The 11,949-nt window shown below is 44.8% G+C and overlaps 1 protein-coding gene across 8 annotated transcripts in view; it reads left to right on the top strand.

Annotated features, from left to right (window-relative positions):
• The first annotated feature begins 232 nt into the window (after positions 1-232).
• kcnc2 (potassium voltage-gated channel, Shaw-related subfamily, member 2) overlaps positions 233-11,949 on the top strand; it is an 88,202-nt gene continuing 76,485 nt past the window's right edge. For all 8 annotated transcript variants that reach the window (XM_076076193.1, XM_076076187.1, XM_076076195.1 and 5 more), the window contains exon 1: positions 233-836. In XM_076076193.1, the coding sequence (XP_075932308.1) occupies positions 282-836 (555 nt within the window). In that variant the 5' untranslated portion in view covers positions 233-281. The remainder of the gene's footprint in view (positions 837-11,949) is intronic.

The raw sequence follows: 11,949 nt of genomic DNA, 5'->3' as shown, positions 1-11,949 counted from the left end.
CCGGCGTTTGAGATCATTCAACACTCCGTGCACCGGATGTCTGAACGGATTGTGGGGTACGACACCTATACCGAAATCCTTCCGTCGCGAACGATGGACAGCCTCCTCGCCCCCCCCCCCCCCCCCCCCCAAATAGCCACGAAAGCGTCGGAAGAGTGAAAATCCTGGAGCTTTTTTGAACAGAACTGTGGGTTGTGTGCGCGCGTCGGGCTCGCCGTTGCCTCCCGACTGCACTCGCCAACTTCCCCCGCTTTCCATCAAGTCATGTCTGATACAGAGCGATGGGCAAGTTTGACGACAACGAGAGGATAATCCTCAACGTTGGGGGCACCAGGCACGAAACCTACAAATCCACCCTGAAGACCCTGCCGGGGACGCGCCTGGCCCTGCTTGCCTCCGACTCGGACATCGACTCCGTGCTGGATCAACTGCAACAAGTCCCCGGCTTCATCGAGTACAACGCGCGGACCAACGAGTACTTCTTCGACCGCCACCCGGGCGTCTTCGCCTACGTGCTCAACTACTACCGCACCGGGAAACTCCACTGCCCGGCGGATGTGTGCGGACCGCTGTTCGAGGAGGAGCTCTCCTTCTGGGGCATCGATGAGACGGACGTGGAGCCCTGCTGCTGGATGACTTATCGGCAGCACCGGGACGCGGAGGAGGCTCTGGACGTGTTCGAGCTCAACGTGGACAACGGGGAGGATGACGACGATATAGGGAAAAGGCTCGGCATCGAGGACGTGGCCGCCGACGGTAATGTCAGCCTCTGGAGGAAGTGGCAGCCGGTGATCTGGAATCTATTCGAGGATCCCTACTCCTCCAGAGCGGCGCGGGTAAGGGCGCACCGCTGCGCGTGGGGCTCTCCAAACACGCACAGTAACCCTCACTTCACACCTTCTTTTCATTCACAGTAAAGCGCTGTATAACGTGTCCACATGAACGCGTTAGTTTAACCCCAAATCCCCCACAAAGGGTACAAAAAGAAATCTCATGTACAAGTTACTATAAAGTGGCAGAAACTTGTTTTCCTTTAAAAAGAGAAGTGAGATGTCTTGCAAGTGGTATGACGTCATCTCTTTCCAACCAATTTATGGTGTATGAATGATGCTGATACAATTTATGTCTACTGAAGTATTCTGCCTTATTTAGACTCATTTCAAGATCACATTTTTTTAGAGCCTGATTTGGGAACAGGTGCAATTATCACTTATAAAAAAGGCAGATTTTTTCCGCTTGTAATATAAGCAAACTAGATGTTAACACCGTCAGGATGGATATTGATAGCTGCGGTGTATTTTAGGTGTGGAGGCCTGTGCCAAACAGAGTCTATAGCCCACATTTGTTGCACACTGATGCTGTTTATTTTAGTCATGCATCCTCTCTCCGTGTTACTCTGTTGTGTTTATTGGGCTACAGCTCTAGAAATGTCCCATCAACAGTCACAGCGTGTTGGTTCCTCCTTTAGATCTCATTCAGAAATGCTCGATTTCTGATCAACGCAAATTAAATGTGTGGGACCAAAATGAGTGCAGTGTCTCGTGCTGGTAATAAGAGAGACGTTAGCTTATGAGCCACATGTGGCATCTTCTGACATTTCTTTTTGATCATCATTAGGCTACTTGTTGTTTTTTAACACTCGGGCACAATAGTAAAGTGTGTTGTAAATAAGGTTAAGTTTAGAGGTTTGATCTGGATGGAGTGCAGCTCAGAAGCATGCACTCTGAGATTTGACATCACACTCGACAAAACTGATAAAACACCAGTTTGAAAATAACACCACAAAAACATGAGTTATTCTCTGATATTATAAATCAATACATCAGCTGTTCATCAGTAGTTTTCGAATACTTAAAATCCATTGTGTTGAGTGGCCTTAATATCAGCGTATCAAAGATCGTCTGCAGCAGTCTCTCTAAAGACCAATCACCTTTTCATTTGAGACCCCCACTGTACGTGAAGGACAGGGGCTCCGCTCAGCTTGTCGCAGGCTGCTGGTGAATTCTGGGTAATGGATCGCAAATTGATCCCTCATTGGCAGGCTGACGTGTTTCAGGAGCGACTGCCGGCTGTGATGTCATGTTGTGTGAATGGAAATAAATGCAAAACAGCCACACACGTCTTCGTGATGTCACAGGCAGCATGTCATTGTGATGCAAACACACCACGGTTAAAGCTGAAGTGTTGAAAGGAGCATTAATACAGCAGCAAACACATGTTGTCTTTGTAAAGACATAGTGGAGTATTGTCTACCTGATGAAGTCACTGTCCATCAGTGTGACTTATTGTCACAGCTTGTCCTTGCTTTGTTCGCTGGGCTGGCCGCATGTGAGCGTGCCCCACTTGTTAGCTAGCATTGCTCTCATTCGGTGGTTACAACTGATAACGCCTTCCCGTGTCCCCCTCAACACTGTGGGATGTGTCAGCACTTTTGCCTTAGTTTCTGCTTTTAGCATCATCAGCTATGAGCTCTCCGTCGACGTTGAGAGCCGCTTTGAGGCAATTTTTTAATAATTTAACACTAAGTAACTACAAGAAAGAAAACTCTCTAATGTTTTATATCTGCTGTGAAAGTACCTGCTGTGACATCACTGATTGGGGTGTGGCCAGAGGTGACATTGCCTGAAGGTTTCAGCCCCTAGAGGGCAGTGCTGCAGCAGTTGTTTAGATGTAATTTTACCCCTTTGAGCGTCAAATATATAAACAGTGTTTGGAATTGAATTTTGCCTCCATTTCTGGTGGCTGATATTTTGCAGAAATATTCTATTTAGATACAATTTGATTTGCTCTCATGGCAAAAAGCAAAGCACTTCTTCTTTGCCATGCTTCAAATAATTCAGATCATTTGTAATTTCAGAAGCGATAGATGAAAAATCATTACCACTCTAATGTCAGTCCAATGAATATGTAGCTACCGTTAGCATAGCTTAGCATACAAACTGGAAACTGGAGGATCTACAAGGAGTCTTTCAAATACATGCCCATCCGTGTTTTATTATCTACGCCAACTATTACATAATTGTAAGTTACTTTGTAAGCAACCACGGACGCATTTGGCTCAAAGTCAGCAGTTAACAAAGTGGTGTGGATGTTTGAGGAAGGGAACACTGTTGGAGAGAAGATGGCTCACCAGCATTCAGTATTGACCCTCGAACTATCAGATAAAATCCAGATTTTGTGTTTGTCCAGAAGAAAATAATTTGAGGTATGGAACCCATAAAGTGAAATGTACATTTATCGTCACCGATGAGTTTGTCCTGTTGATTCAATCAATATGTAATTGTTTCGTCCATCGCCTGATTCCAGAGTCTGACTGCCATCTAGATTTTGAACTGGAGGGGCTGGGCTGGAGGAGTGTGCGGTGTAGGTGAGGGTGGTGTTGGCATTGACCTTGCCCCGCATCAGTTGTCTTCCTCTCGCAATCCATCAGTAGTTCAGTAAGGATGAGGGCAGGGATTTGTCTTTATTTATGAAAGGACTACTGATACATGGTGTGTGCTTTATAATGAAAAGAGTGTAATATTTCAACTTGATATTACACCGAGATATTATCCCTAAAGCTAAATTTGAGGTTACGTTAACTTCACATTACAGTTCAATCATTAATTTTTTAAAGGGAAACTGGAGATGACCACAAACATTCTGTCAGTCTGCCGTCTGTTGTACTCTTCCACCAAATTGAATTGGTCATTCCTTGTAAAGGTTTTCCGGCGATCTCCCTGCAGACGGAGGAACTAGCGGGGATGTAAATATTGAGTTAGTTTCAGCGACGCTTCACTGGCAGAAGGGAGCGGTTGGACCCGAGCGCTCATGTTTACAACGCGCATATATCTGTCTCCCCGCACCCGACACCCACCCAGCAGGCACACACAGAAACAAAGTCCCGCCACAGTTCCCTGCCACCAATACCACACAGACGGCAGCATCTGTTTCCTTGAACTGCCTTCAAAGCTCCGTTGCCTGTGTGTGAACCAAGTTCCCCGATGGCGGTTCCACCTGCATTCACGTCAGGCCTCAGTTTGGTGTCACGGAGGCAGCGCGCAGATTGATGCCTTTTGTTTGCTCTGTTATTAAAGGCCAGCTGGCTTCTTAAAGTAACAGAAAGAAGGTTCTGTGTATGTGTCTGAGAGAACGCGTGGTGTGAAAGCGAGCGTGCGACTTAAAGAGCACCCTGGGGTGCACTAATCCACCCCCTGACAAGGGGGCGTAGAGAGTAGCATTGAATTATCCTCCATGGAAATGAAAGGTCTGATTTCAGCCTCGTGACCCCGTGCCAGTGGAAAGCTCTTACACGCTTCACCTTTGACCCCGGCACCACAGATGTGACGGTATACACTGAGGGGGTGCTCTTTAACAGCAGACAATCGATCGCCATTAGCAGAAAGGCTCTGAGTCATCATGGACATGCGCTAAAGACGTCTTTTGTCTCAGCTTAAAATAAGGTTGGCCAACTCTATTCTGTCAAAAGCTGTCTTCTTAGGTGACTTCTTGTCCACTAAAAATTGAAGTTTAATATAAAAAGCAATAAAAACATAAAGAGAAAACAACAAATGAATGGAGAGGTTGTGGTGTTTGTATTTTTCCAAGTCTACTGCATCTTAATAGAGGTGACCGAGCACCACGCTGTCTATCAAACTCTCATTTGATTATAGTAATTACAATGTATCCATTAACTTCATTAACAGCATAATAACGGACATCAGACCACCACTCTGTGTCAGATCAGCTGGGCTGTCAGAGAGCCTTTCATGGGTCTGTTTCTGCAGGTGAGCAGAAAACCCCCCAAAAGTCCGACGGTCTCTTTAACCAACTTGTTCTCGAGTGTTCATGTGCCAGCAGTCAGTGGCAGCGGGCGTTTTCTCACTGGGCTCCCCACGCTGTTTCTATTGTTGTAGCCGTCCTGTTCTCCCTCCGCTCTCAGCGCTGCCTCTTGAATCTGCATGCAGTGTGTGTTTAACAACGGCTGTCGGTGTGTGTGTTCACTCGTCTGCGTGAGATAGAAAGAGCGAGAGCTTCTGGTTGATTTTCCTGTTTATGAATTTTTTTTTTTTTTTTACTCAAATGAAGAGTGAGGCTCCAGGCCTTGTATATGGCTGTGTGTAGATGTATGTGTTCTCCAATGTGTTAGTCTGTGTGTTTGTTCCTCTCATATCTCTGTAGTTGGCCATTGCTGGATTGGAATGGTAACAAAAAATACATGAAAAAAACAACAATACCTTTGTCATATTCCATGTCTGTGTCATGTCAGAGGTTTAACCGATGGCCTGACTGTGTTGTCCCCCCCCCCATGAACCCATCTGAGACTGCAGCTTGCTTTCTTCCACTTTAGAGGTTAAAAACCCAAACAGTCTGGGTGCTGCCTGCGTGCGCCTGAAGATAGCACAGCCGGGCTGCACGCTCAGCCTGCCTGTTGTCATGGCAACATCATCGCTCATCACCACGGCCTGTTTTCATTCAGATCCGTCCGGTCTGTGAAACTAATTGATTTCAGAAACCTGCTCGACCATGAACCCTTATTGCCCTTGCGTGCTAGCCTGTTGGTTTTTTAGGCAGCGATGCAAAAATACGAAAGGGTGTCAGAGCATCACTAACACAACCAACTCATGTGTGCATGTCTCTTTAACTGCTTTCTTACTGCTGTCAGAGGGGAGACGTGGTGATGTGCCTCAGCGTCTTTACTTCTTATTCTTGTCTAACCAGAGCTACAGGTGCACAAGGGCCTGCCGGCCTCATCAGAAAGCCCAGTGGAATCAAAGTCTGATGTTGTAGGAGACCAGGAAACAGACGGCACGGCCTTGCTGAGTACAGACAGTCTGATGCGTACACAGCAGCAGACCTGACGCCGGGTATAAGAGAATGGCTGCCCGAGTGTGGACGGTGACGGCACGCCGCTGGGCATGTTTGTAGCCGCTGCCAGCCACGTTAATCTGCCCCGCCAATCATCATCCTGTATGAGCTCAGTGTGCAAGCGCAGTGTGTATAAGGAAGACTTTCACGTTAACACTTTTGGTTGTTAAAGGTGTAATGTGAGAAGTCTGCCTCTTTTTTTACTTTTGGTGGTGTAGTTGTTGCTAAGCGCCCATCACTGTGGTGTTCATGCACTGCAGTTTGCATTCATCAGCCGTCTGTGATGTCTTCTTCACTTTCAAAAAACTCTCAAAGTATTATAAACATAGATAATCCGTTATGTCACACGTTGCTGTTGGGTTGAGCCACTGCAGTAAATTGCAGTTCATGCCAATTTTAGTGAACAGGATATAATGTAGTGTCATCACTATTGTACTTTATTATATTGTATTTACTCATATGATGAAGAAGTGAGCGTCCACCACCAACAGAAATGATGAAGTGCAGGAGTGTGTTTTTGTGCTCCTACGAGAGGCCTGTTGGATTAATGAAGGCGACTGGCTCTGTATGCATGGTTGGAACCTTGCCTCACAGCTGTACACTATATACAGCGTCCCATCAGGCCTTGCTCTCTCTCTCTCTCTCTCTGTCTCTCTCTCTGTCTCTGTCTGTGTTGTGGTCTCACACACTCACACACACACTCCAGTGAAATGAAGAACATGCTCACGCTGTCACTTGCAAAGGGACTTTTAAATGATTACGCAGTAGATTAAAGTGCCAGATTTGTCATATATGATGCTGTGGTACTGGGTCCCCGTGACGGATTCTTTCCCTTTGTGTGGCCTTTTTTCAATTTTTGTGATGATTGTAGAATATTCATAAGGCAATTAGAAATTTTTTTAAGAAAGTTTTTAAATAGAATAATGTTCGGTTTATCACATTTGCTTGGAATCATTTCAAATTGTATCTCAAAAGCTTTGCCTTTGACGTCTTTTGGTTATAAATACTCGGATCATTGTGTTTCTTTCAGTTTAACCGTTTAAAAAGGAGAGAGGCAGGAGGAATGACGTGCGGATGCCTTTAAGGATGAAAGAGTAATGGATTGTGGGTAACCATTACTTTGGAAATCTCTTCGTCCTTGATGGAATAGCTAGCGAGCCTGTCTCTGCTCTCAGAAAGATCAGTTTTGCAAATTAGTCACAACACCAGTCGGCATGTCATGCATTTGATTACGAATGAAGCATCTTGAAGCATGAGTGCATGTATGACTTTCCATCTTTCCATGACGACAGTGCTCCTCGTTGTCTCATTAAAGGTTTCTACAGGTGTTCATTCAACAGTGCGTATGACATAAGCAGTGCATTTGTTGACTTGCTCCCACCCACCTTCTTCCTGCTCCAGGCCTGCTTTCTACAGGTGCTTGCCTGACTAAAAAAAGACCAGAACAAGGGTTAGTCATCAGATCGTGTGAAGTGTTAAAACGCTGTGTGTTTGTAGTGGAAATGTGCGAAATAAGAGTTCTCGGTGTGACAGTCACCTCAAAATGGAAGACACGGTGGGTGGTTTTCACTAAACGCATACGACTCAATGTCATCCAAATTGGACAAGCTTTATTGTTCAATTTGCAAATAGAAAATTGATGTCACCCGGAGTGAAGACGGCGAGGAGCGCTGTCAAAACCGGAGCGGATCAAAGAGAAGGAGAGAGGTCTTGTTCTTTGATGTCCATCTCAGCAGGCGGACACCCTGCCAGAGACCGGATTATATGGTAGATGGATATGCTTCAGAGTCAGAAGTGCACTTAAGAATGGGTCAGAGAAGAGTTCAGTTCCATGCATTTATAAATGTGATGGCATGCTAAAGGTATGCTCCCCCCGTCTACCGCGCACCGCCCACCTCCCGACGTTGCCCCGAGCTCCGTGATCCACTGCAGACGTGCCCTTTGTTTGGGCTTGATGCTGAATAATTAATGCTCATCAATTCACTCTAAAAGATTGAGCTCTTCCCAAGGACAATGGCTTTACTGAAAGTTCTTTTCTCTGCCACCAGCTGCACAACCCCGATGCTCACCCATTTAAAGGTAATTAATAAGTCAGACTGTCGGGCGGGTTTGTGTTTCTTGACAATGTCCCAGTTGACTGGCTGAGGCTGAGTCGCTGTCGTAAAGAGCACAGCGGGAATTCAATGAGACCAGGGGCCGTATTCATGAAGCTTCCTACAACAAAGAATTGCTCCTATTGATGAACTTCTAAGAAAGTTCTCAGAATGATGTCATTTTCGAAGAATTTCCCCTTAAAGTTTAGACATGATAAAAGTTAGGGTATGAGAGTTCCTACGGTGAAAAACTGTAAGGAGTAGAAAGGAGGACTTTTAAGAGGCTTAAGAGTTCCTCAAGCAGAGGAGAAAATGGTGAAAAGACGAGGACGGAGGAGACAGTGAGATCATGAAACACTACAGATTAGATTGTGCAGGGATGTATGCGGTTCATCTCATTAGAGATGCGCTCACAACTCCCATCCAACAGGGTTGGAAATAAAAGTGATCACACACACACCTGTATTAACGGGGCAGTCTCGCAGCAATAACAGCACCATCAATTACATTTATATAACCACAATGACACAAAATCACATTTTCCCCATACTTTTAGGATGACAACATAAAATATGACAAAAGACGAAGCTTCTTTCGAAAGCCTCAATCAAAGCTCCAAAAGTAAAGAAAACAGTGATATTCAATAAAATGTTAACTAAAGTGTGAGCAGGGTTGGATCCATGGAAAAGAGATTGCAGGCTGGTTTCTAATTAAGGATATGAAATCCACTCATGTTTATGTACAGGACTCTGTGTCAAACATGCCACTCCATCCGAAACATCTCTAGATGCACAGATTCTATAGATCTTAGTTCCCATAGTAAGTTCAACTCGCCTTAATGCCGGCGTAGGAAAAAGCGATTGCCGATCATCCCTTCAATCGTCAATATACGATCCAATCACCAATCAGCACAAGCCTGATATGCTTTAAGATAAAACAATATATATATTCCTGTCTGTCTACCTCTTCTGTCTCGGGTTTTAAGTCCCGTCACTTAGCAACTGAAGGCTGATCCAACCTAATAAGCTGCACAGCCTTCAAACCTTTTTTCCCACCTATAAGCCACAGTGTAAGTATTGAGGAAGCTCTTTCCCTCTGCTTAGATGAACTCACATTTGGTAGGAACGCAGCCACAGAGCCCTGCACACTTCACAGGCAAGGGTCAGTCCCCATTGTCAGAGAGGTGGTTATCTGTCACATGTATAGCACGGTAGGCTCTTGGGTGACAGCACAGGCTGCAAACAGAAAAAAAAAGTCACACCAGCAAGGAGACGACAGGGGCGTGATGTGTACAGAAAGAGTGTTAACTCGTAATAACCGTCTTTGGTCGCGATGGAAGCCGTAAAATGTAAAAAGCCTTTTTTTCCTGTCCCTACAAAGCGAGGCATGGTAATGAAGTGGATGTCTTGCTAACTTTGTGTGATGCCGATCGCGCGCTTGGTCCCACTACTGGATCAACCACTGGCTCTCAGCTCTACCCACCGATCACTTATGCTGGTTCAAAGACCCAAGCTTTAAAGAGGATCCACCGTCTAATACAGCCACATCTGAACAAGCGGGGCTCAATTAAGGCACCTGTGATGTCGAATCAACGCACCAAGAGACGGAGGTGGACAGAGCGAGAGACAGGCGGACAGGGGGCGTGTCATAGCTACAGTTTGAACTGTATTTAGCACTGCTCTACAAACCATTAAAGTGCTTCACAACCTAGAAATAAAACCTAAAAACCGAGATTTGTTTTTCATGCCTTTGCAACTTTTTCCGTGTTGCCTGCCTGTATGTCCATCAATCCATTCATCCGTCCCATTCTTGTAAACGTGATATCTCAGGAGCACTAGCAACATTCTTCAAATTTAGGTGAAACATCCGTTTGGACTCGAGGATGAACTGATTAAAATTTGTAGGTCAAATGTCACAGTGACCTCATGTCCATGTGGGGTGACTGTGGCTCAGTGGAGAGCAGGGCCGTCCTTCAATCAGAGGATCGGCGGTCCGATCCCCGGCTCCAGCTCCGTTAGTCGCATGTCTATGTGTCCTTGAGCAAGACTCTTAACCCCAAAATATGGATGAATGTGATAGAATCTGAAATTGAAAGTCGCTTTGGATAAAAGCGTCTGCTAAATGACTGTAATGTCCGTCCCATTCTTGTAAAAGCCATATTCTACGAACACTTTGGGGGAATGTCTTTAAACTTATCACTAGTGTCCACTTGGACTCATGTATGAACTGATTATAATTTGGTGGTCAAAGGTCAATGTGACCTAACAAAACGTGTTTGGCACACAAATGTCTAATAGGATGAAGTGATGACACTTTGGACAGACGTGGATGTAAACTGCGACTGGTTGGTGGAGGCATTTAGCCGTTTATCTGGTTGGTGCATTTAGCCGTGAGGCGGTATTTCTAGTTTTTAAAGTGCTAACAATCTAAAAATAAAGTGTAAACCATAAGGTGTCAAAGAAAGTGTAATATGAATAATAATTAAGTGCAAGTTATTAAACACTGAAAAGGCAGGAAGAAAAAGAACAAACTTATATTAGTATTTCAGTGACGAGTTAAACTTACTGCCACTTCCACAACGGTGCATGTATCCAACTAACAAGTAGTGTGTGTGTGTGTGTATATATAAAACCTGATATATCTTCTACCTCTGTGCCATTGTTGGGAACGAAAAGGAGCGTGTCCGAGTTATCAGCATGTATAAAACTAAATTATTGACATCAATAGAATTATTAATGTCAGTAAGATTATTAACGATTATTAATAATAACGGGGCACCACCCTGCGAACAGGGACCAATAACCAAACTATAAACTAAGTCTCATAATTAGTGTTCACTCACAATGTCAATAGTCTGAGTACTATTACACATTCAGAGTGAAAGTGAAGGTTTAAGTTCGAGCAACAGACCACATATCAGCTGTTATCACAATACACATGCACAAAGTAATCACAGACAGCTGCTCTTTAAAGCATAACAGAGTTTATTAAGTTCCAATAATGATGATCTCGTCAACTAATATCTAAAACTAACAACAACTATATATTCATGAGCACGCTATCTAAACTCAACAAAACTGTGGTAAGAGGGAGATTGTGTGTGTGTGTGTGTGTGTGTGTGTGCATACATGTGTGTGTGGGGAAGAGGCGAGACAACTGCTCAGACAACGTGTGATGTAATATCAACGTAGCTACGTCACGTGGAACTACACGTTGATGATAGGCCGAACTATAATCATGGAGTTTGCACGTGACCACCTCGCGAGACCACTAAATGGCGCGGGACTCTAACATGGCGATAGACAATAGAGAGAACGCTATCTACACGTGTCTGAAGCAGTTAGCTCACCCCGGAGCTACATTAGCTTAACGCTATATGTGTGTGTGTGTGTGTGTGTGTGTGTGTTAGTAAAATAAGAGAGAAAGCAAACAAAACAAAATAAATCCTCCAAAAATAAAATAGGATCCTCCCCGCCGCGGTGGAGTACGGATGATTGTTCTCTCATCTACTGAAATGAGGCCTTTGAACTGATGAGAAACAACTTCCGCCTCCGCTAGCGGTGAAACATCTCAACGCGATTGCAGCAGTATGAAATACACGGTAACTTCTACACTCCATTAACGATCTTGATCGTTAATCTCGGCGATTGTTGAGCACACACACCACGTTATAAAAATGACAGTAACTTAAAAGCAAGACAAACAAGATAATAAACACAATAACCTAAATCTGCCCAGACTCTTTGCCTTACTATGAGTAAATTCCGTGGTCTTATCGGTCGGTCCTCCGACGGAACTCAGGCGGCACGGCTCCATGCAGCACGGTGATGAAAAACTGTGTGTCAGAGATACTTCCTTCGGCTCAGTAAGGGAATGTGTCTTTCCTTACGGCTGGAACAAAGGCGGCTTGGGTGGAGAGGAGAAGTGTGCTTCTCTCTCTCTCTCTCTGAAGAATCCGTTTTTTCACGTCTGCAGGAAAATTGTCCACTTCTCCCTTTCTCAGGAAGTG

The sequence above is a fragment of the Anarhichas minor genome, unplaced genomic scaffold (genome assembly GCF_050575085.1).
Source record: "Anarhichas minor isolate MPS153535 unplaced genomic scaffold, ASM5057508v1 ptg000055l, whole genome shotgun sequence".
Classification (NCBI taxonomy): domain Eukaryota; kingdom Metazoa; phylum Chordata; class Actinopteri; order Perciformes; family Anarhichadidae; genus Anarhichas; species Anarhichas minor.
The sequence above is the reverse complement of the archived record's forward strand: the minus strand, read 5'-3'. Positions and strand labels throughout refer to the sequence as shown.